The sequence below is a fragment of the Dicentrarchus labrax genome, unplaced genomic scaffold (genome assembly GCF_905237075.1).
Source record: "Dicentrarchus labrax unplaced genomic scaffold, dlabrax2021, whole genome shotgun sequence".
Classification (NCBI taxonomy): domain Eukaryota; kingdom Metazoa; phylum Chordata; class Actinopteri; family Moronidae; genus Dicentrarchus; species Dicentrarchus labrax.
In genome coordinates, this window is record NW_026136701.1 from 23,534,291 (window position 1) to 23,553,059 (window position 18,769).

At 41.1% G+C, this 18,769-nt stretch overlaps 1 protein-coding gene across 9 annotated transcripts in view; it reads right to left on the reverse strand.

The window, feature by feature from the left end:
- Positions 1-18,769, reverse strand: part of LOC127366928 (partitioning defective 3 homolog) — a 227,449-nt gene that overhangs the window by 52,426 nt on the left and 156,254 nt on the right. For 7 of the 9 annotated variants that reach the window (XM_051406444.1, XM_051406423.1, XM_051406417.1 and 4 more), the window contains 4 exons: positions 17,011-17,241; positions 15,566-15,812; positions 7,806-7,934; positions 439-726 (listed from right to left, as the gene is read on the reverse strand). In XM_051406444.1, coding sequence (XP_051262404.1) covers positions 439-726; positions 7,806-7,934; positions 15,566-15,812; positions 17,011-17,241 — 895 coding nt within the window. Of the gene's footprint in view, positions 1-438; positions 727-3,069; positions 3,144-7,805; positions 7,935-15,565; positions 15,813-17,010; positions 17,242-18,769 lie in introns of those variants that run through there. The other 2 variants (XR_007885414.1, XM_051406432.1) reach the window with 2 other exon arrangements.

Below are 18,769 nucleotides of genomic sequence, written 5' to 3' on the forward strand. Positions count from 1 at the left end.
TACTGCCTGCCTTCTGTTGCTGTGATTATTTTCTCCTCCAGGTGTGATAGCCAGCCTGCTGTCTCTGCGCAATAATGCTGCCTCAGAGTTACGAGAGCTGGGAATGAGGCAGAATCAGTCCCGGACAAACCTTTTACTGAAATACCACGACTGGGTTGTGCTTTGAATTGGAGGTAAAAAGGTTGCCGAACCATGAATGGCAGCCTGTCACCTGGCTTGGGCGGAAATGGCATCTGAGGGGGATTGTGACTCCAATGGAATTCATAACTGTTGGCAAGTAATTAATTCGTTTTTCAAGGGAAAACAGAAGAACTAAAGGATATGACCCAAACTGAGGGTTTTTTAAGAATTCAAAAAATTCATTAAGAGAAAAATCTGGTTCCAGTGATTGACCCCAAACACCAAGCTGTAAGACTTTTATAAAATAAACCCCCCTACCTGTCTGCAGATGGAGGCCTGTCGTTGCGGGCTTTGCTGACTTGGGTGTACAGGGTGTCTGAGTGCTGGTGCTGGTGCTGGTGGTGTGGATGGATGTGGGGGTAATCGTCTCGGGGGCTGTGGGGCCGGCTGTGCCCACTGTCCACAGAGCTGTTCAGCGGGTTGATGCCTGCGTACGGGTGCTCCTCCTCGGAGGACCTCTCCGGCGTTCGGCTGATGTCAAGGATTTCGGCATAGTCCCGTTCCCTGGCCTGACGCTCCCTCAGCTCCCTGGTCTTGGCCTGGATTCTGAAGATTGTAACAGACATGTTGGTACTAAAAATCAAGGATTTCAGTCCAAGACTATGGTGGGTCAAATATAAGTACACGACTATGCAGTTTTGATGCTGCAATGCATTAATTATTGTTTTATTGGATACTGCCATCCCAAATATATCGATTTGTACCACTGTAGAAATCTGATTTTCTAGTGTTTAATAAATGAAGCTTTATTGTCCAACCAATAACATTTACGTTTAGCTTACACTTCTATTCATACTGACTGACCATGGAAAGGAGAATAAACTTGACTTTCTTCATTGTAAATATTCTAACAGTGTTGTATTTTAGCTTTACAAATATTTTTTGAGCAGAAAACATTTAGTCAAATCTGCCTCAGTAGCTGGAGTCAAAGAAATAAAGTGGCTGAAGCCCAATGAAAAGGCAAGAGTTAATGTCACTGAGGATTTTGGTAAAATGAAAGAGCTTCTGCTATTGATTAGATTCAGTTTAAATCTAAAGGTAGTCTAGCCACTTAACCAAACTGACCTTTCAAGTGCAAGTCTGGTTGCTTTGGACCACCATGGCCCTATTGTTAGGTATTTAATTCACTGTAGAACCAAGAACAGACATTCCCATTTGATTGCTTTTTCAATAAACAGTTTCTCCATCGAATTTCCAAGAAATGTCCAATAAATTATACACACTAAATCACAATATATATATATTTCTATCACAATATGAAACGATATATGATAGTGTTTTAATCTAAACTGCCCAACCCCAAAATGCAGTGGCTGATATTCCAAGATTGCAAATGACACATGTTCATTCCTTTTGGGAGTTACATTGTGCTCAGAAAACACTGCCGCCTTAGAGGGATGTATACTGTTTTTGGTAAATAAAATTATTTGTAGATGCACATTATGAGAAATTATTTTGTGGAGAATACTGTCCTTTAACTATGTAATTGACTCTATACTCTGTTAATTCACAAAATCACAGATACAGGAAGAACAAAACTTCTTACTTATAACTGTACAAGAACAATACATGAATGGCAGTGAAATGCTTTATGAATCATGGTTAAAACTGCTCCATGGGAAATTGAAACTGCCGCCTTACTGGTTTCCACTTTGTCAAGTTAAACCTTTTTGTTGCTGAGGCATTGTAGTGTATACACTGTGGAGCTGAGAGACGCTGTAAATCTCAGGTGTCACATTAACAAAACACCAGACGAGCCACTGCAACATCTGCAAGTGATTGTTTATTGTGCCTTTTTAACTTTCCATTACAGAAGAGAGAGAAGATGTGGAGTCTATTATTTATGCTCCCCCCCCCAACTGAATAATACCATAAACAATGTAAAATAGTCTCTCGCCCCCACAACACCTCATACAAGTGCAGCACTTTGTATTCACAGAGTGCTGCTAATGTATAGCTACCATGTTCTCTCTTTCTGTCTGTCACACACACACACACACACACACACACACACACACACACACACACACACACACACACACACACACACACACACACACACACACACACACACACACACACACACACACACACACACACACACACACACACACACACCTTTGACACCTCTCAGAACAACTCAAACACACAGAAATCACACATTCACTCTTTCTCTTTAGGCCATTATCTTGTGAATAACTGGCAACACCATTTTCTACAGCAGGGGGACTACCTATCGCGCAGCCCCATAATTACAGCCTTGCCAATTATCAGAGCTTTACAACTACCAATTATCATACTGCTCTCTTTTCTCCAGGCCCCTTTTTAATGGCAGCGGGAAAGCGAATGGGACAGCCGCAGTGGTGACGAGGTAGGGGGTGCAACTTCACTGAACACTCAGCGGGCTAAAATCTGAAACGCTTCCTCCAGAAGATCTGCATGCTGTGCATAATGAAACAATAAGTCTAATAAGGGCTCCCCATTGAAGGGTAGGTACAAAACGTGGATTTAAAAAAAAACAGGAAAATGGGTGGAAATACTTTACAACTCAAAAGGAGGCTGGTAATGAACATAATGGCTTTAACAGCCCCTTGTTGAATCTGGAACAATCTTTTTTAGCAAAATGTGTACTTATTCCTACAACTTAACCCATGTCAGATGAAAGCCTGTGGACTTGCAAGCTGTGTCTGTACTATTTGTGAACTCAGCAATTATCTAATAGTGCAGAAGGAAGCAGGGCCCTTGAGGGATCTATCTTTAAACCCAGAGGAAACAGTGTTTTCCATCAGAGAAAGCAGCAGCAGCAGCAGCAGCAGCAGCAGCAGGAGTGGGAGCAGCTACTGATTGTATACACAAGCACAGTGGCTGATAAGATAAGGCCAGACATACCAATCCAGCGCCTGGCCTTCTCCGTGCAGCCCCTTCCCATACCGAGGCACTGGACGGGTCAACAGGGCCAGTTTCTGGGTGAGGAAGGATGCAGTTTTGAACCAGTTGTGGTGTGTATATACAGTGTATGTATATGCTGTCTATAAAATGTCAGAAAATAGTGAAAAAACACCTCAATTTCCCTCAGTCCAAGGTAACGTCTTCCAATTGCTCAACCAAACATATTTCATTTCAGATGATAAAAAAATGAAGAAAGGCAGGAAGTTTCAGATTTTTGCTTGATAGGTGACAATTAATAGATTATAGAAATTGTGGCAGATTCATTTTCAGTTGATCAACAAATCTTGTCTGCACTCCAGGTTTTTAATACTGAGATAAAAAAAAATATTTCACAGTAAATTATAATCATTAAAACCAAGGAAAACTATTAAGATACCAAAATATTGATGATCATATCCATTTATCACTAGCACGTTTAGCCATCTACATTTTATCGTTCACTTCCTGCACAAACATGTGTTTTTAGATATTTTTTTTTTTTAAGGACATTTTTTTTTTTTTTTAGATATATATTTTTTTAAGGACAGTGTAGAAGCACATTCACAAGTCTTTTTAAAGTCTGCAGGAAGGAAGTGTGCAGTGGAATATTCCTTTAAGACAAAATCTAAGCCTCTATCTGTGTCAACATGACAAGCACTTAAAAAGCAATGTTGCTAAAATTGTACAATTGTACAAATACAATTACGTTGATTGAAATGGGGCAGGAAGGAAAACTACACTTGACCTCATCATTACCCTTTCAGTCCCAAAATATTTATGTAAGGAAAACCGTTTTCTTTCTACTGACTAACCTTGACGAGAGATGAAAATACTCTCAGCATGAAGGGTAAATGATTAAAAAAAGGAACGAGAGAAGTAGGAAGAGAGACAAAAAACGTGCATAGCAGAAATAGAGGGAGAGACAGCAGATAAAAGGGTATTGAAATGGCAGGATGGGACATTATGGTAGAAGAAATGTGTTTGACGAGTGACCTTTCTACCACATCAAGCCAGAACAATGGTCCATTATGTGCTATTGTACCCACTGTGTAATAAACCTTCCTCTTAGCGGTAATGCTGACACAACTGATAGACCACAGTGAAAGGCAGGAAGTACATGAAAAGAGAAGGTCCAGCGGGATAAGATGGCTGCTGAAAGTCTTTTTGGATTGATAACAAATCTAGAAATGTTTCATGATTTGGCGACAAGTAGCTTTAGCCCGTTCTGAAGCACTTGCTGTGGAAGGGGAATGCGGCAAATCATTCACATTAGGCCAAAGCAGTTACATAGAGGGTCCAGGACATATTGTATACATAAATCTGGACATTCTTAAGAATCTCTCATGTATCTGTGCCTCATAAATGATACAGAAATGCAAGACTTGAGCTGATACTGTTAATCCTCCCTGAGTAAGAAAGCTAGGTCAAGCGAAGTTCAGTGGAACCAATTACATGATATACAGCACACTGCCTGCTGTATAGACTGAACTTTTACCCTTTTGGTCATATGGCTGCCTCTTTAAAACACTGACTGAAGTCATACACTGGCTGATTCAGGCACAAGCAGTGTTGAGACTAAAGAAAGTCCAGTCCAATGTCATCCAGCAACCTGCTGTGCTGGTCAGTTAAATAGGTGTAATTAATCATGCCAGGTAGAATACCTTGAAGCATCTGTTATGTTGCATTGTACAAAGCAAAGGAAGGTTTTAGATCTCTTAACTGGAGTGAGATTATCAATAGCCATGGCCTTTTCAGGGATCCACCAACCTGAAATGCATCAGTGTCGGCCAATGCCTCAGTTATAACCAAGAAAATCCAAAGTCTAGCTCTGGTGCATCCCAATGTAGTCAAAACTAAAGCTATATTTTTCAAATTGCTGTGAATGTTTCTTATCAATGAAAACTGATCTGATTCAGGCCAAACATTATAATATGAACAATGATCAATTATTTCCACATTTCCCTCCATTATTTCCCTCTTGAAATGACTTTCCACCGCAAACATGACCGTACTGACTGAGCTGTCTGTCTACATTTGTTTGTCTGACTTGGGGTTGGAGTCCACTGGGACCTGAGACTTACAACTGTGAGGAAATCCATTCATCTAGTCAATCACAGCTGGATTAACCATAGCCTCTAGCTGTGGCCAATCAATAGGCGCACTGCAGCAAGGTGCCAAAGCTCCCAACTGAACCTTGGGAGAGCAGCTTGGTGAAACACAGCTAAATGGATCATTGTTTACCACCGAAACAGCCACAGTCTCCCACATCCTCTGGGATCTCGCCGTCAATATCAGTGTATTTCAGCTCGTGGTTAAATACAAATGAGAAGCATGCTTGTGCAGGTGCTTAGGGAGGAGGTACGCTTGGGTGGAGTGAGTCAAACACCAAATGCTGAACAAAATAATTAATGCATTGACTTAAGAACTATTGTGAACAATCCCAAGACAGTTTGTGCTCTGTGAATGCACCCTACCTTAATTTGGCTGGGTTTTTTCTCTCATATACCATTTTGCCTGATTTCCCATAGCTCTTTCTTGCACTCCACATGGCAAAACCATTACACGCTAACAAACAAAAGAACAAATAACTGACACCTCTCAGCTACTGCAGAGGCTCTGCCACAAAGAGAAATCCGATTGGTGGAAATACTGCATCCACTTCCACTTCTACTTGTAATGAGAGGCAGCCTTACCTCTTACAAATAGTGTTAGATCACATACTGTAGTATGTAGTGGCTTCATAAAGCATTCAATCAAATCTGGATTAATAGATTTTTATTTCAATAATAAACCCTACAAAACCAAGAAGGAAAGAAAACATGGTTCTGGAAACTTCTGCAATATTTCAAGATTGAAAAGCTTCATCTTGTAGGACACACAAAGAAATAAAAGGAACATGTAACAACCAAATATACAGCTAAATACACCGGGGTTATGCACTATGTGTGACCTAACTGTAAATCTTAAAAGGGTGCATGTGATCTGTGTCACTTGTGTATCTGTGTTTTTAAAATACCACTAAGCAATCCTGAATAGGCTTCAGTGGTGCAAACTTGTTGAAACTCCATCGTGATAACAAATGCATGTGACTTCGATATTTGAGAACAAGAAAAAACAGAGAAGCAACGGATTGGATTAACATACAAAAGAACCATTCTGAACTTTTAACGATATCCACCATAACAACCAAATCATCTGACATGGCATTTGCGTTAACGTTATGCCAATTAAAAATAAAGACTTGGCAATTATCATATTATTGGACTATCTGCTCTGCAGGCATAAAGAAATAATTACAAACCAAATTTTCATAACGAGCAACTGAAGGAAGAAATGGCTCTTGCCCTTACACCAAGAGCATGGGAATTAATTAGCTGGCAGGGCTGTAATGGCCGTGGCATTTATAAACCGCCGCCCCAAAAGAAAACTGGCACAGTGCCGGACTGACATTTAGTTTGGTGAAGAGAGGGAGAGAGTAATGCAGTGACAAACAGACTTGCTGTCTTGGGGCTGTTTGGTTTTAGGCGCTCACCCGATAACAGTTAAAGACTCAGAAAATGATGGGTTCTCAAACCAGCTACTCATTTTTTAAATACACAAATTCTTGATTTATTAAACCATTAATAAGTTATAAAGCTTTTGCAAAACAGCATTTATTTACATAGTAGAGCATATCCACTGTGTTTAGTCTATAAAATGTCAGAGGGAATTCCTTCAGTCTGACTGTTTTGAGAGTGAAAACACTTCTTGAACTGTGGTCAGGACCTCCAAGACCACTTGTTTCCCTTTAATCCTCCATTGGGCTCATCATGCTGCAGAAGTAAAATCTGCGGTCGGGCAGGACACCTCTATCCACATGCTTTTGTGCACTTTTGGTCACGGCTGTTTTCATGGTTCAGGCCAGTCCCCTTATTTTAAACTGATGGGATTTTTATGTTACAGCATAGAGTGATATACAATAGTGTGCTTCCCTTGTTGTATTTAACCATGGCAATCCCCCGGAGCACAAACTGAGGTCCATGAAGGAAGGTTTAGTTTTATTTTAGTGTGGAAGAACTTGACTTAACCCCATCCAACACCTTTGGGATTTACTGGAATGCTGACTGCTGGACCTCACTAATGCCCCTGTGGCTGAATGGCTCTGCAACCAGGTTCAAAAACCTTGTGGAAAGCCTTCTCATAGGAGTAGAGTTCGTTACAGCCCATACATATTGGATCACATACAGTAGTATATTAACTCATACGCAGAGAAAAAAACAAGAACGTGTGACACAAACTAGATATGTTTATCAAAGCAAGGAGCAGTACTAGAGGACTTAATTCAGCTCTATTTACATAGCACCAAGCCGCAGCCAAAATTCATTTTGTAGTCCACTAACTTTAGCACTTTAACTTCAATGAGCAGACAGAAGGAAAGCTGAACGGAGCAAACAAGGGGAGATGACCTAGAAGCTTTAATTTGGATTTGCACTTTGTAATTATGATCAAGGCTATTCAAAACATGGCATTTTTTAGCTTAAAAACATTGTGAGTGATCCCCAAGAGAAAATAAATGATTTCTTTCATTTAGTTCACTTTGATTCATATAGCCCAGCAGAGCTGCAAAGTTATGACAATCTTTCCTCTCTTTGATATTTGATCCCAAAGTAGCAAAACACCAGCAGCATTTAGCAGGTGCTACATTTTGAAGACCTTACCTCTCCTGCTCCATCCTCATCTTCATCGTCTCCTCCTCTGAAACCTGCGTTTCGTCCAGCCTCCACTTGCTGGAGCCTTTACGATCCATCTTTTCCCCCGGCCGCTCATCCTTGCGGTGCTTCCCAAACCTGGAATACAAAAACAGACACAATTAATATCAATTGGTATATTTATGGGTATTAAGGTTTAACCAAAATAATAATAATTGTTATTTCTTTTTCGTTTTAGCTGTTGTAATCAAAAAATTTCAGTCACTGGTGTTGTTGCATGAGCAGATCAATTTTCTCCCAGGCTGATGAAATGGATCAGAGACTAGATGGAAATGCGAAGGTCATGGAACCATTTCAAGGAAATCTTTTAAATTATTTAAAACAAAGACATCCATCTATTGTGAAGCAGCAGGTACCATCATAAAATATGTGATATTTCTCTCTCCATTATCGCTGCCCTCCAGAACCTTAACAGTAATTCAAAGTCAACTGATCTGGCTGAAAATGTTGGTACGTCTGTGATCACAAAAACACCCAACAGGCATAATAGTCGATCAAGCCCTCAAATGAACCATTTGAAAAGTACTTCTCACAAGTTCAAACCCAATTCAGTTCGTTTAAAGTCGGGGAGTGGTAAACGAAGACGGCGTGGACGAGGCCCATCTCGGTAATTATATTCATGGGGAGGGAGGTACGCTTAACGAAATAGGAGTCATTGCAGAGATATTTCAGCTTGATTGACTCAGTATAAAGCTGCAGCCTGTTGAAGAAATGACTTTGGCACCGCGCTTGCTTCCACAATGATCCTCCGTGATTATTCACAAGGAAATTGGTCTGCAGAGAATATCTACGACTTCTAAAGAGACAAACGCTGAGAGAAGCCAAAGAGCTGTGCACGTGTTAATGAAAGAGACAGAAGACGGTGAACAAGAGAGAAAAAAATGAACACGTGCAAGAGAAACTCAATGCATGAAACATTAGGACTGAAAATTAAACTACGCAGAAGAATACAAAGACAGTCTCAAGAAGTGTATGTGTCTGTGTGTGTGAAAGTGACAGAAGAAAGGGGGAGATGGAATAAAGGGAAAAAAGAAAAAGTTAAGAAAGTGAAGGAAAGAAAAAGTCACAGGATCAAACACAAAACAAAGAAGTGAAAATCCCAAAAGCAGAGCGCGAGTGTGTTTAAGAATTAAAGACCAAGAGTGTAAATTGCCCAGATAGGAGAAAGAAAGAGGGAGGAAAAGAAGAAGAACGACACACTGAAATGAGCGGTGTGTGAACGTGGGCATGTAAAAGCAATACAGAAGAAAGAGAATTGAGAACAAGGGAAAGAAAGTAAAATCAATGAGAGAAACGCAGGAAGAAAGAACAAAACAAGCTCATGAATCTGCAGAGAAAACCCAGTGGTGTGAGCGTGTAGGAGTGTGAGAAACACTAAGAAACGAAATAGAAAAGAAAAAAGGAAAACAACACTGAATGAGAATAAAGGTGAGGGAAAAAAATGAATGGGAGAGTGAAAAAAAAAAACGTGTCGGAATCAAAATGAAAGGCAATCTAAACGAATGGTGCAATATCATCTGTGACAAAGACGAAAGGGGAAGAAGGTGAAAATGAAAGAAAGGATGCTAATAATGAAGAGAAAGTCCAGAAAACTGGCCGTGATATTCCATGACTTTTCCTACATTCATCGTTGACTATGTTGCATTTCTTCCATAATCTGAAAACCTGAAAATGTCTACAGCAAAAATGAACAGGTTTATGCCATACACTACTTCAGATCTATCTGTTAAAGTGATAAAATATTCCAGACAAGTGAGTGGAACAAGTTCTCTGCCTTGCAGAATCCTGGTGGCGCAGTGGACTAAAGCCAAAAACACAACAGGAATACGCCTGCACTCTCAGAACATGTCCTGCTTCGCTTTGGCATCAATGTGAATCAAGAAGAGCGAATACGCATCCAGTGCATGTGGCACACAGATGCTACCCAGAGGTTCAGCATCTGGTCTTTTTGTTGCCCGCCATGTGTAGTTCTCACAAATATAGACAAGGCGGACAATTAGATGGCTACTGCTCAATCTGGTTTTCCAACAGGGCATGTGCTGGTGATTTGTAGTACTGGGTAAATCTGTGTGAAGTTTATCCAATGACTAACAAAATGACTAATTCCATAAATAAACCTTTTCATTTTTAAAATGATGTTTAAAGAAAAGTCAAGGTAGCCACAGGGTCAATTACACTGGCATTATAATGGCAACACCTCTGATTCAAGCCTGGCTGCGGACCTTTGTCGTATTGAATAGACAGGCTGAGACCAAAAAGGGAGTTTTGATTATGCATTCTACAGATAATGTGCAGTAGCTATGATATAGGGTCTTTGATTAAAATTTGCATTTACATTAAATGTATCCGTGGCGACCCAAGGGTATTTACGATTTGTTATGCCAATGACGTAATAAGCTGCTCCCAAGTTTCCATTGTTCACTTCACAATTCAAAATTGCTCCTAGTGGAAGACCACTTGAAGAACTCTGAACCTCTCCCAGAACCACTGATTAAGTAAAGGAGATTGTTCAACAGTGAAAAATATGCATTAAATATCTTCCTCCTGTCTCCTGAAATGTCCTGACATGTAGAAACCCACAAACAACAACAGATACTGATGCTGTGGACTGTAAAAGACAAACTGAGGAAAACTAAGAGATGAGAATTAGGAGAAGAAACCGCAGTAAGGATGGGGAGGGGTGGGGTGTGCTTGGAGACTAAGGTCCATTACCTGATTAATTTAACTGCGGCCGCCTGAAATGCTCGGAGTGACGGCTCCCTGTTAATGCTAAGAGCAGGAGTGATCTATCACGGCGAGAGACGGTTGACACTTTCTCTCTCCACACCACTAACTTTCATTAACAGCCCCTTAAAAGACAGCCAAACTCTCCTTGTCACACACCCACAAACACACACCAAGATTTATGACTCAATGGGAAAACTTTGAAGACGAGACAGAGTATTAACCGTGACACCGGGGCATTTAATAATCTTATATTCCAGGCACAGTTAGGCCCGCCTCGTCTTGTGAGCCCGATGCCATCGATAAAGAGGCTTTGACGGGATTCTGTGGTTAGAAAAGACAACTTCAAAATGTCAAGGATTCAGCTAATTCAATTCAGCAGACCACCCGTGTGTCACTGCTAATCCTTTTAAACAGCACAAAAAGTGAAAACAAGTCTGGTGGTGTTGTGGACAGTTTCTGGTGGCATATTGGATATGCGGCATCACTAAAATGTCAGTAAAGCGTGGGGCAGACGGTACATCAGAAAGGGGTGAATTTAGGATAAAGTCAGGAATGAATGTCACTAAAATATAATTACAGCATGGCAGCATCCATGAAAACGTCAAAAACTAGTGGTCCTACCTCCATCCACCATTTGATAAATGTGACAGCTAGGGTTACAAAATAATTGCTGGGAAAAAGGTGATTATTTTATTTGTCATCTTGTCATGACCAGTATTGAATGAAATGATTGTGTTCTTAAATGCCTGACAAAAACTCTTAAAATGTTCAAACGCTTCAGGAGTCCACAACTCCAGATCAATCCAAGATGAAGGATGCTGACAAACAAAAACAACATGCAGTGGATGCTGATTTGTGTGTTAGCCAACTAAGAAGATTATGTGCTGAAATAGTTATGTTAACAAATATCCTTACGTTAGGCTGACGTTGGCATCCAGCTGAAGGTACAGCTAAGTTAAAGTCAAACTCTGGACGACCAAGTCCAGTCTAGACTCAATCAAAGAAGCGTTGAGCTTCATGAGCGGAGTCTGACGTCCAGCCACTGGACGGTGTATTTGAGCTAGGTAAGGACCTACACTTTCCTCGTTGTTAAACCTTTCTTCTTGGTATGTAATGAGCATTGCAGCTTCATAGGACCACCAGCCAAGTCTTAATTTGTATGCACAGCTGGGACTACAAGCAATAACTTACGATGAACACAACATTATTAGCAGTGTGTAAATCTTGACTGTTAGCATCTCGGCTCTGTTCTCTTGAACAGAGCATGACGCACAAGTGTCCCGCCATCCGTGGCAAACCTCTATTAAAGACATGTAAGTGTGAGTTTCTAAGAAAACCCATGGGCAGACGGCGAGAGCGGTCAATAACAGGCCTCACAGCGCTTCTTCCGCGACACATCACGAAGCTTGTCACAGCGTGATCCTTTTCTAAGTTCAGGCTTGTTCACTTTTTTATGACAGGAACACACACACCACACACACACACACACACACACACACACCCCCCCCCCCCCCCCCCCCCCCCCACACACACACACACACACACACACACACACACACACACACACACAAACCACTGCAAAATTAGCGCAGCCCTCGAATTTCTGGGCAACGACCATCTTTGCCGGTGCCAAGCTAACAGACTGGGTGTTGCTTCTGAGTCCAAGTGATGATCAGAGAGTGAAAGAGCAGGAGAGAATGAGAGAGAGAGATAGAGAGATACAGAGAGAGGGGGAAAGAGCAAGAGAGAGAGGGGGAGAAAGAGAGAGAGATAGAGAGAGAGATGGATACAGAGTTGGCAGGCTGTGTGGTTGGCAGGGGTTGACGGTAATGAGGCTTTGATTGGGACTGAGTGTGAGGCCTTCGAGACATGAGAGGGTCAGGCAATGGCAGCTCTGTTGATCACACACACACACACGCACACACTTCCACAGGCCTCCCACTCCTGATATACCCCTCCTACATGGAAACACGCATCAAAGTACGAGCTCCCTGACACCGCTGCAACAAAAGCCTTCACTTTTCTCTCTCACACACACACACGCACACGCACACACACACGCACACACACACACGCACACACACTCGCACTCGCACTCGCTCAATAACACGACACTCATCGGGAGCTCTTGATGTTCGGTAGAGCCACTCAGGGGAGCTAACTTGCTCCCATCACATTTGGTAGTGCGATAGGCCCGCGGTTTTATATGCTTTTAAAAGTCAGTAAAGTTGTTCTCGACACATCCACCCTCTGTGGTTTGGGGACAACTCACACATTTGCATTCTGTTTCATCGTGACATGTTGACACCAACACAAGTGAAACATGCAAATTCTGATGACGGTTTTTTTTTTTCTTTTAGTAACATGTTTTGTTGCTAAGTGCTCGCTGCTGGGGTGTTTGCTAAACTGTAGCTCCCACATATCACCTGTCAATCAAACAATGTGGGTGTTACAAGGATGTTGGATGTTTTTTTTCTTTGGATTTTCTGTTAATTCTGCTTTGAGCTTCTGAATGTGGTGATTTATTGTTTGGTCTTTAATAGTGCAATGGGACAAAATAAAATCCAACTTTTCTCTGTTCTTGGTCGGTTCAGAATTGGGCAATATTCCTTTAAGTTAATCCCCCTGGAGCCATGTTAACCCCCTGTTGTACACTCTATGCTGTACTTCCTATGCTAGAATACTTCCTAGTCAGGTTTCCAGGTTTACTGTTTGGCCATTTAATTAGACACAAAGAAAACAAAAAGAAAATGAAAACTGAAATGCTGAAGGTTTTGCAACAAGATTTTGACACAGGGGGACCCTCCACAAGATCACTGATCAGTGATTAAATGTAATAAACCAGGACCCAACCGCAGGGGCCCCTGTCCGATTGTGCCAGAGTTGTGCATATTCCCTATATATATATATAAAATACAGACTACAGGCAAGATTTAAGTACAAAAATCCTTGAAATAATCCTTTTGTTTTCAGTGAATCTCATGAAATGTATTGTATAATGAATTGTATTATGTATGAAATATGAGGTCTATTAATAGTACATCAGTGTGGTTTGAATGATTTATTGCAAGTTTTGCAAGTAATGCAAAATGCAATTTGTTTGAATTTCATAAACGAATATGCAATCAAGCAACCATCAATTTCCTTAAAACCGAAGTGGCTTTCTTAATACCAATAGACTTTGACAGCGCCACTTCATTTAAGATGAGGAATAACTGTGTATTTCTTCTAAATGGGAGTTAAATTGATATTATGAAGAATTAAGTAAACTATAACCTTGTCAAAAAAACAGTTGGAGGGAATTAACCAAGGTTTTTGTCTTTTTGTCGTTCATTCATAACAAACCAGAAACATTCACTGCATCACATCAAGCGTTCAGGAGAGACAATCCTGCGCCAACATGAATCACAAATCTGCTGCGTCTACCCTGAAATAACAGTTTTGTGGATTTTTCCTTTAAGTTGAGCATGTGACGACCCAGACTAGACGTGCAGATGGGTTGAATATATCTCACGTCATTATTTTGGAGCACCCAGATGTCTCTGCCAGTAAACACTGCGCACCGATCAAACAGGCAGTCAGACGGAGTTTTAATGGAGCAGATCTGATGTGGCCAATATTGGGTCGACGAGAGCGCCAAGACACTGATGTTCTGACAAACAGAACACCAATTGTTATCATCTGGGAGGAGAAGTGTGTGTCCACGAGAGGACACGAGATTACTGCATTGTGTGTTTGCTGGGGATTTGTGTGTAAACTGAGTGGCACATTTTTCATTTCAAAATATTTCTGCACCACGTATGCCTATATATGTGTGTGTTCCCTGCTAATTATTCCAGTGTGTGCATGAGTGTGAACTATGGCTGCATGTACGAGTTTGAAGTATTTGTCCATGTGCATCCCACTGATTACTTCATCGTGTGTGTGTGTATGTGTGGCCCTGACTGCCTTCTATGAGGAAGCTGGTACATATATATGGACCTTCTTACCTTCTTGTAGCTTTTCTGGAGCGTTCAGTGATCACAAAGATTGCTCTGTTGTCCTTTTTAATATCCATGACCTTGCAAGTGGACTTTGAGTTGAAATTATTTTGTCAAACTGCCATTCCCAAGGTCAAGAATAAACTTTTTACGCTATCACTCTCTGCCATTCGCTCTCTGCCTCCGACAATATTTTTTGGTTTTCTTTCACTACCCACTGCACCCAACTGCATCTCCCTCTCCCCCATCTTTTATTTCTCTCTCCATCTCTGTGGACCTCATTACCTCCCTCTCTCACACACAAGTCGCTGTTTTCTCTTCCCTGTCACCGCCACTTTGGCTAATATGATATACAGCTATATTACAGGTCGGGCCCAGAGGCTTCCCGACCAATCAGACGGAGGGAGGGCAGATCAGATGACCTGGACACCAATGGTAATGGGGATGGAGAAAAGGGAGGAAAAGTATAGACAATACACTAATGGGATGTGTGTGTATGTGTGTGAGAGTGGGTTTAGCTACAAGGGATTGTTTGACAGGTGAAATGTTCGAGGCTGCAGAGAAAGAATAATTAATGGGAAAATAAACCAGAAAGGTCAAGTTGTCTGGGAGTCTAATTAGTGTTTCTGTCCTCGCCTGATCTCTGATTCGGAGCACATTTATGTCTAGTTTAGGAAGGTTTTGTGCCAACATCGTGCGACGAGCAGATAATAAGTTAAAGTGTTAAATGAAAATATCTCTGCTACACAATGTACTTACAACACAAGATAAGCTCTGAACACATTGTGTACTTACCTCTTACACTGGTAGCAGACTGTGTATTTAAGAACTATTCTTTTTGCAGAAAGTGAACAAGTAACAATATTCCATGAGGCCTTTAAGCAAAGCACTGAGTCTGAGGAGCCTTTCTGAAAGGTCTACGGCAGAAGACTGTTGTTACTAATTGGCATAAATGACTGTTAAAGCAGTAGTTTGGTAAAGATTTTCTTTTCACAGTCTTACCTGAACATGTCCCCGAGTCCTTTCAGCATGCCCTTCTTGGCTTTTCCCTTGTCCTTGTCCTTCTCCTTCCCTCCGTCCTGCTTCTTCTTCTCCTTCCCTCCCTTTTCTTTGTCTTTCTTCTTCTCCTCTTTGGTGCGGTTAGTGCCGTTGACCAGGGGTTTTTCGGAGCCGGACAGCGGGGTCTGGTCGGCCACCGTGGACACAGAGTCTCTCCCTGATCGCGAACTCTCCTCTGTGTCCTCCTCCACTGGACGGAGGGAAAGACATAAAAGGAGAGGGACAGAGAACGGAACATGGGGAGAATGGAGAACATCTTTTTAAGCAACGAACAGGTAATTTGAAGTAGAAATGTAACCCATTTGAAACTCTAATAAATGAAAATGTCAATGAAATTCTCATAAATGTGCAATTATTTCTCCTAAGTGCCAAAAGGAGCTTAATACAATTTAATTACATATAACAAGTGATTGAAGGGCTCTGTTCTACAATGAAGTAGTAATCATTAGAGACCATTAAACACAGACTTTTATAAAATGATGAAATGCAATACATTAATTGCAATTTGATGGACGTGAGATTATTTTGGCCCTAAAATGCATATAACTATAGAATAAAACTCTTAAAACCGTTTCTTTTGTGGTCTGAAAGATTAAAAGGGATCAGCACACCGCTTTCTCGTTCCCAATTCTTATTCAGTTTTTATGAGGACATGACATTCAAGTGATGGAAAAAAAAGAGGAGGAAGAAGACCTGAATAAGATCATCTGTGTTTTGAAAAGTCATGTCCACCTAAAAAACAAGATGAATCACGAACGAGACAAAATTGTGCAGGTATTTTGTCATCTTATATTTACACATTTGCTGGATGTTGATTGAAGGTTGTATTATTATTATAAAATGAAGCATGATATTATATATAAGAAAGACAGAGTGACTCTGAATATATTGTTGTGTGGTGTAATGCATTGTGTCTAGAAGGCTTTTTCCAGACAAGCTGCTAGTTTATCACAGGACTTTCTCCTGACTCATCCTCTTTAAGATGCCTCATATTGACAGCGTGATGACATGTGTTGCAGTAGATAGTTGAATCCTGAGGCAGAGATATGCCATTGCCACAAGCACTGATAAAATCAGCTGCCAGATATTGAGCATTAGTCAGAATGCTGTCACCCCCATGCATTAGTATGGAAGCTACATCCAAATTTCAATAGCAATCCTTGTTATTGATTACCATTGTTTTGTTAGTGTCATATCAGTAACAAATCATCATTGTGCAATTTCACATTTCAGTGTCCCGGATTTTTCTTGTTGAAGGGCCTCGACTCCCAAACGCTGACGGATATGATACTCCGGCTGTTGTGGGTTCAAACCTGTGATTTTTCAAAAACAGAACAGTCTTAACTTAACTGTTGGCCGATATACAAACGGGGGGGGGGATGTCTTACATGTCTCCATGCCCTCATCGTCTTCCTCTGTTGCAGCTGGACGGTCGTAGGACTTGTCGATGGCTGCTCGGAAGCTCTCGTTGCAGCCCCGCCCCCTGATGATACGGGGGCGTGGCCTGTGGAAGGGGAGGTCACCATTGAGGGTGACCTCGGCAACAGCCGTCTGGAGGCTCTCGAGAGAGCTGGACTTCTTTAAGCCTAGTGATGGTCCCACATCCTTTGTGGAAGAACCTGATGGGAGGATACAGAGGTATGTACTGTAGGGAAATGAATTAACATTTGTTGCCCAAATCTACAATAGTCTACAATGGCTGTCCTGTCAAAGTCCCCATCAACAGCATATTTTAGTACTGTACACTGTAGTATCCGATGACAAACTTCAGTCCATTTTTCCAACAATCTACAACAATCTCGTCTAACCAGCTAAGGGGCCTTTTTTGATCAACTTTCAACAGCTGAAAAGGGAGGTAAATCAATCTTTTCAATCGATTTCCTCTCGGATGAAGCAAAACTATGTGCAGCAGTTACTGCTGTAAGCAGGAAGCCTTCAGTGGCTCCATTTGTACTTTGAATTCTGTACACTTCTCAACAAGTGAGCATCTCATTGATTGGGTGATGTGGATAAAAGAGAATCGTAAGTATGTAACACTATGAATAAAAGATAGAGGAACTAATAAGCGCTTAATTAAAGTGAAAGACCGCACCAAACCATCTATTTCCTAATCTATCTTTCATTACAAACTAAAAACCTACAATTTAGATTCATTTCCACCCTTTATTCTATTTTTTACATAAGCTTAAAAACTTTTCCCCCTTTACCTCTTTTAGTGCAGTAATAAATAACAGAATCTGTCCAGAATCAATATGTACACATTGACCTTGGTTTGGATTAAAGCTGTGTTAAAACATTCTCAAGGATAAAGGCTGATGTAGTGCAAGGGAAGCAAACATTACCATGAGAGTTGTGTTACAATATGACTTAACAGGATGATTTAAGAAGATGGATTAAGAGGATGAGAGACTTTTTGTCTGACTAAGCAATGTGACACATATTTTACAACTGGCCACTTCTTGCCAATTCCAAATGACCAGAAACACAAGCTGTCCAAGTATGACCTCAGAGTCTCCACTGTTGAGTCATTTATTTTTTTAGTTGTGGTGGATTCTGGGATTTTCTCCAGCCAACCTCACTGGGGCCCTTCAAGGTGAATGTCCAGTGACAATGTCATTAGCACACGCAGTTAAGTGTGTTTGTTCCCTATGTTTTACCCTTAATTAATTGCTAGACACTGCTCCACTGTGCTGAAATGTTACTTAAATGTTTCCTTTTTCCTCTTTCTTTATACAGTATGATTCAGAAGATGCATTATAAAAGCACTCAAAGGTTTACTCCACGCTTCAATTACGCACACCGGTCTGCATAAAAATAACAATACGACAAAAATGAGGCACAACCGATGTCAGTGCGACTCCTGCGGCCAGTGAACATTAAAGCCATTATATAAACCAGTTACGTGTCAGTATTGATACAGTCACTCCCTTGGCCTCAACAAACGGGTAAAGAAAATTCTTATTACTGATTTCACTATTGCTTCAGTGGGGTGTCTCTGCTCCGTGATTTAAGAAGGAACACCTGCTCTACGTGAACATGCCGAACCTCAGAGGACCAATAAGCAATCTGACAACAGCACACCATATTTAAACCTGGATACGGTTTGTTTCACCAAGAAGCAAACTGATCGATTGTGTGTATTTGTGT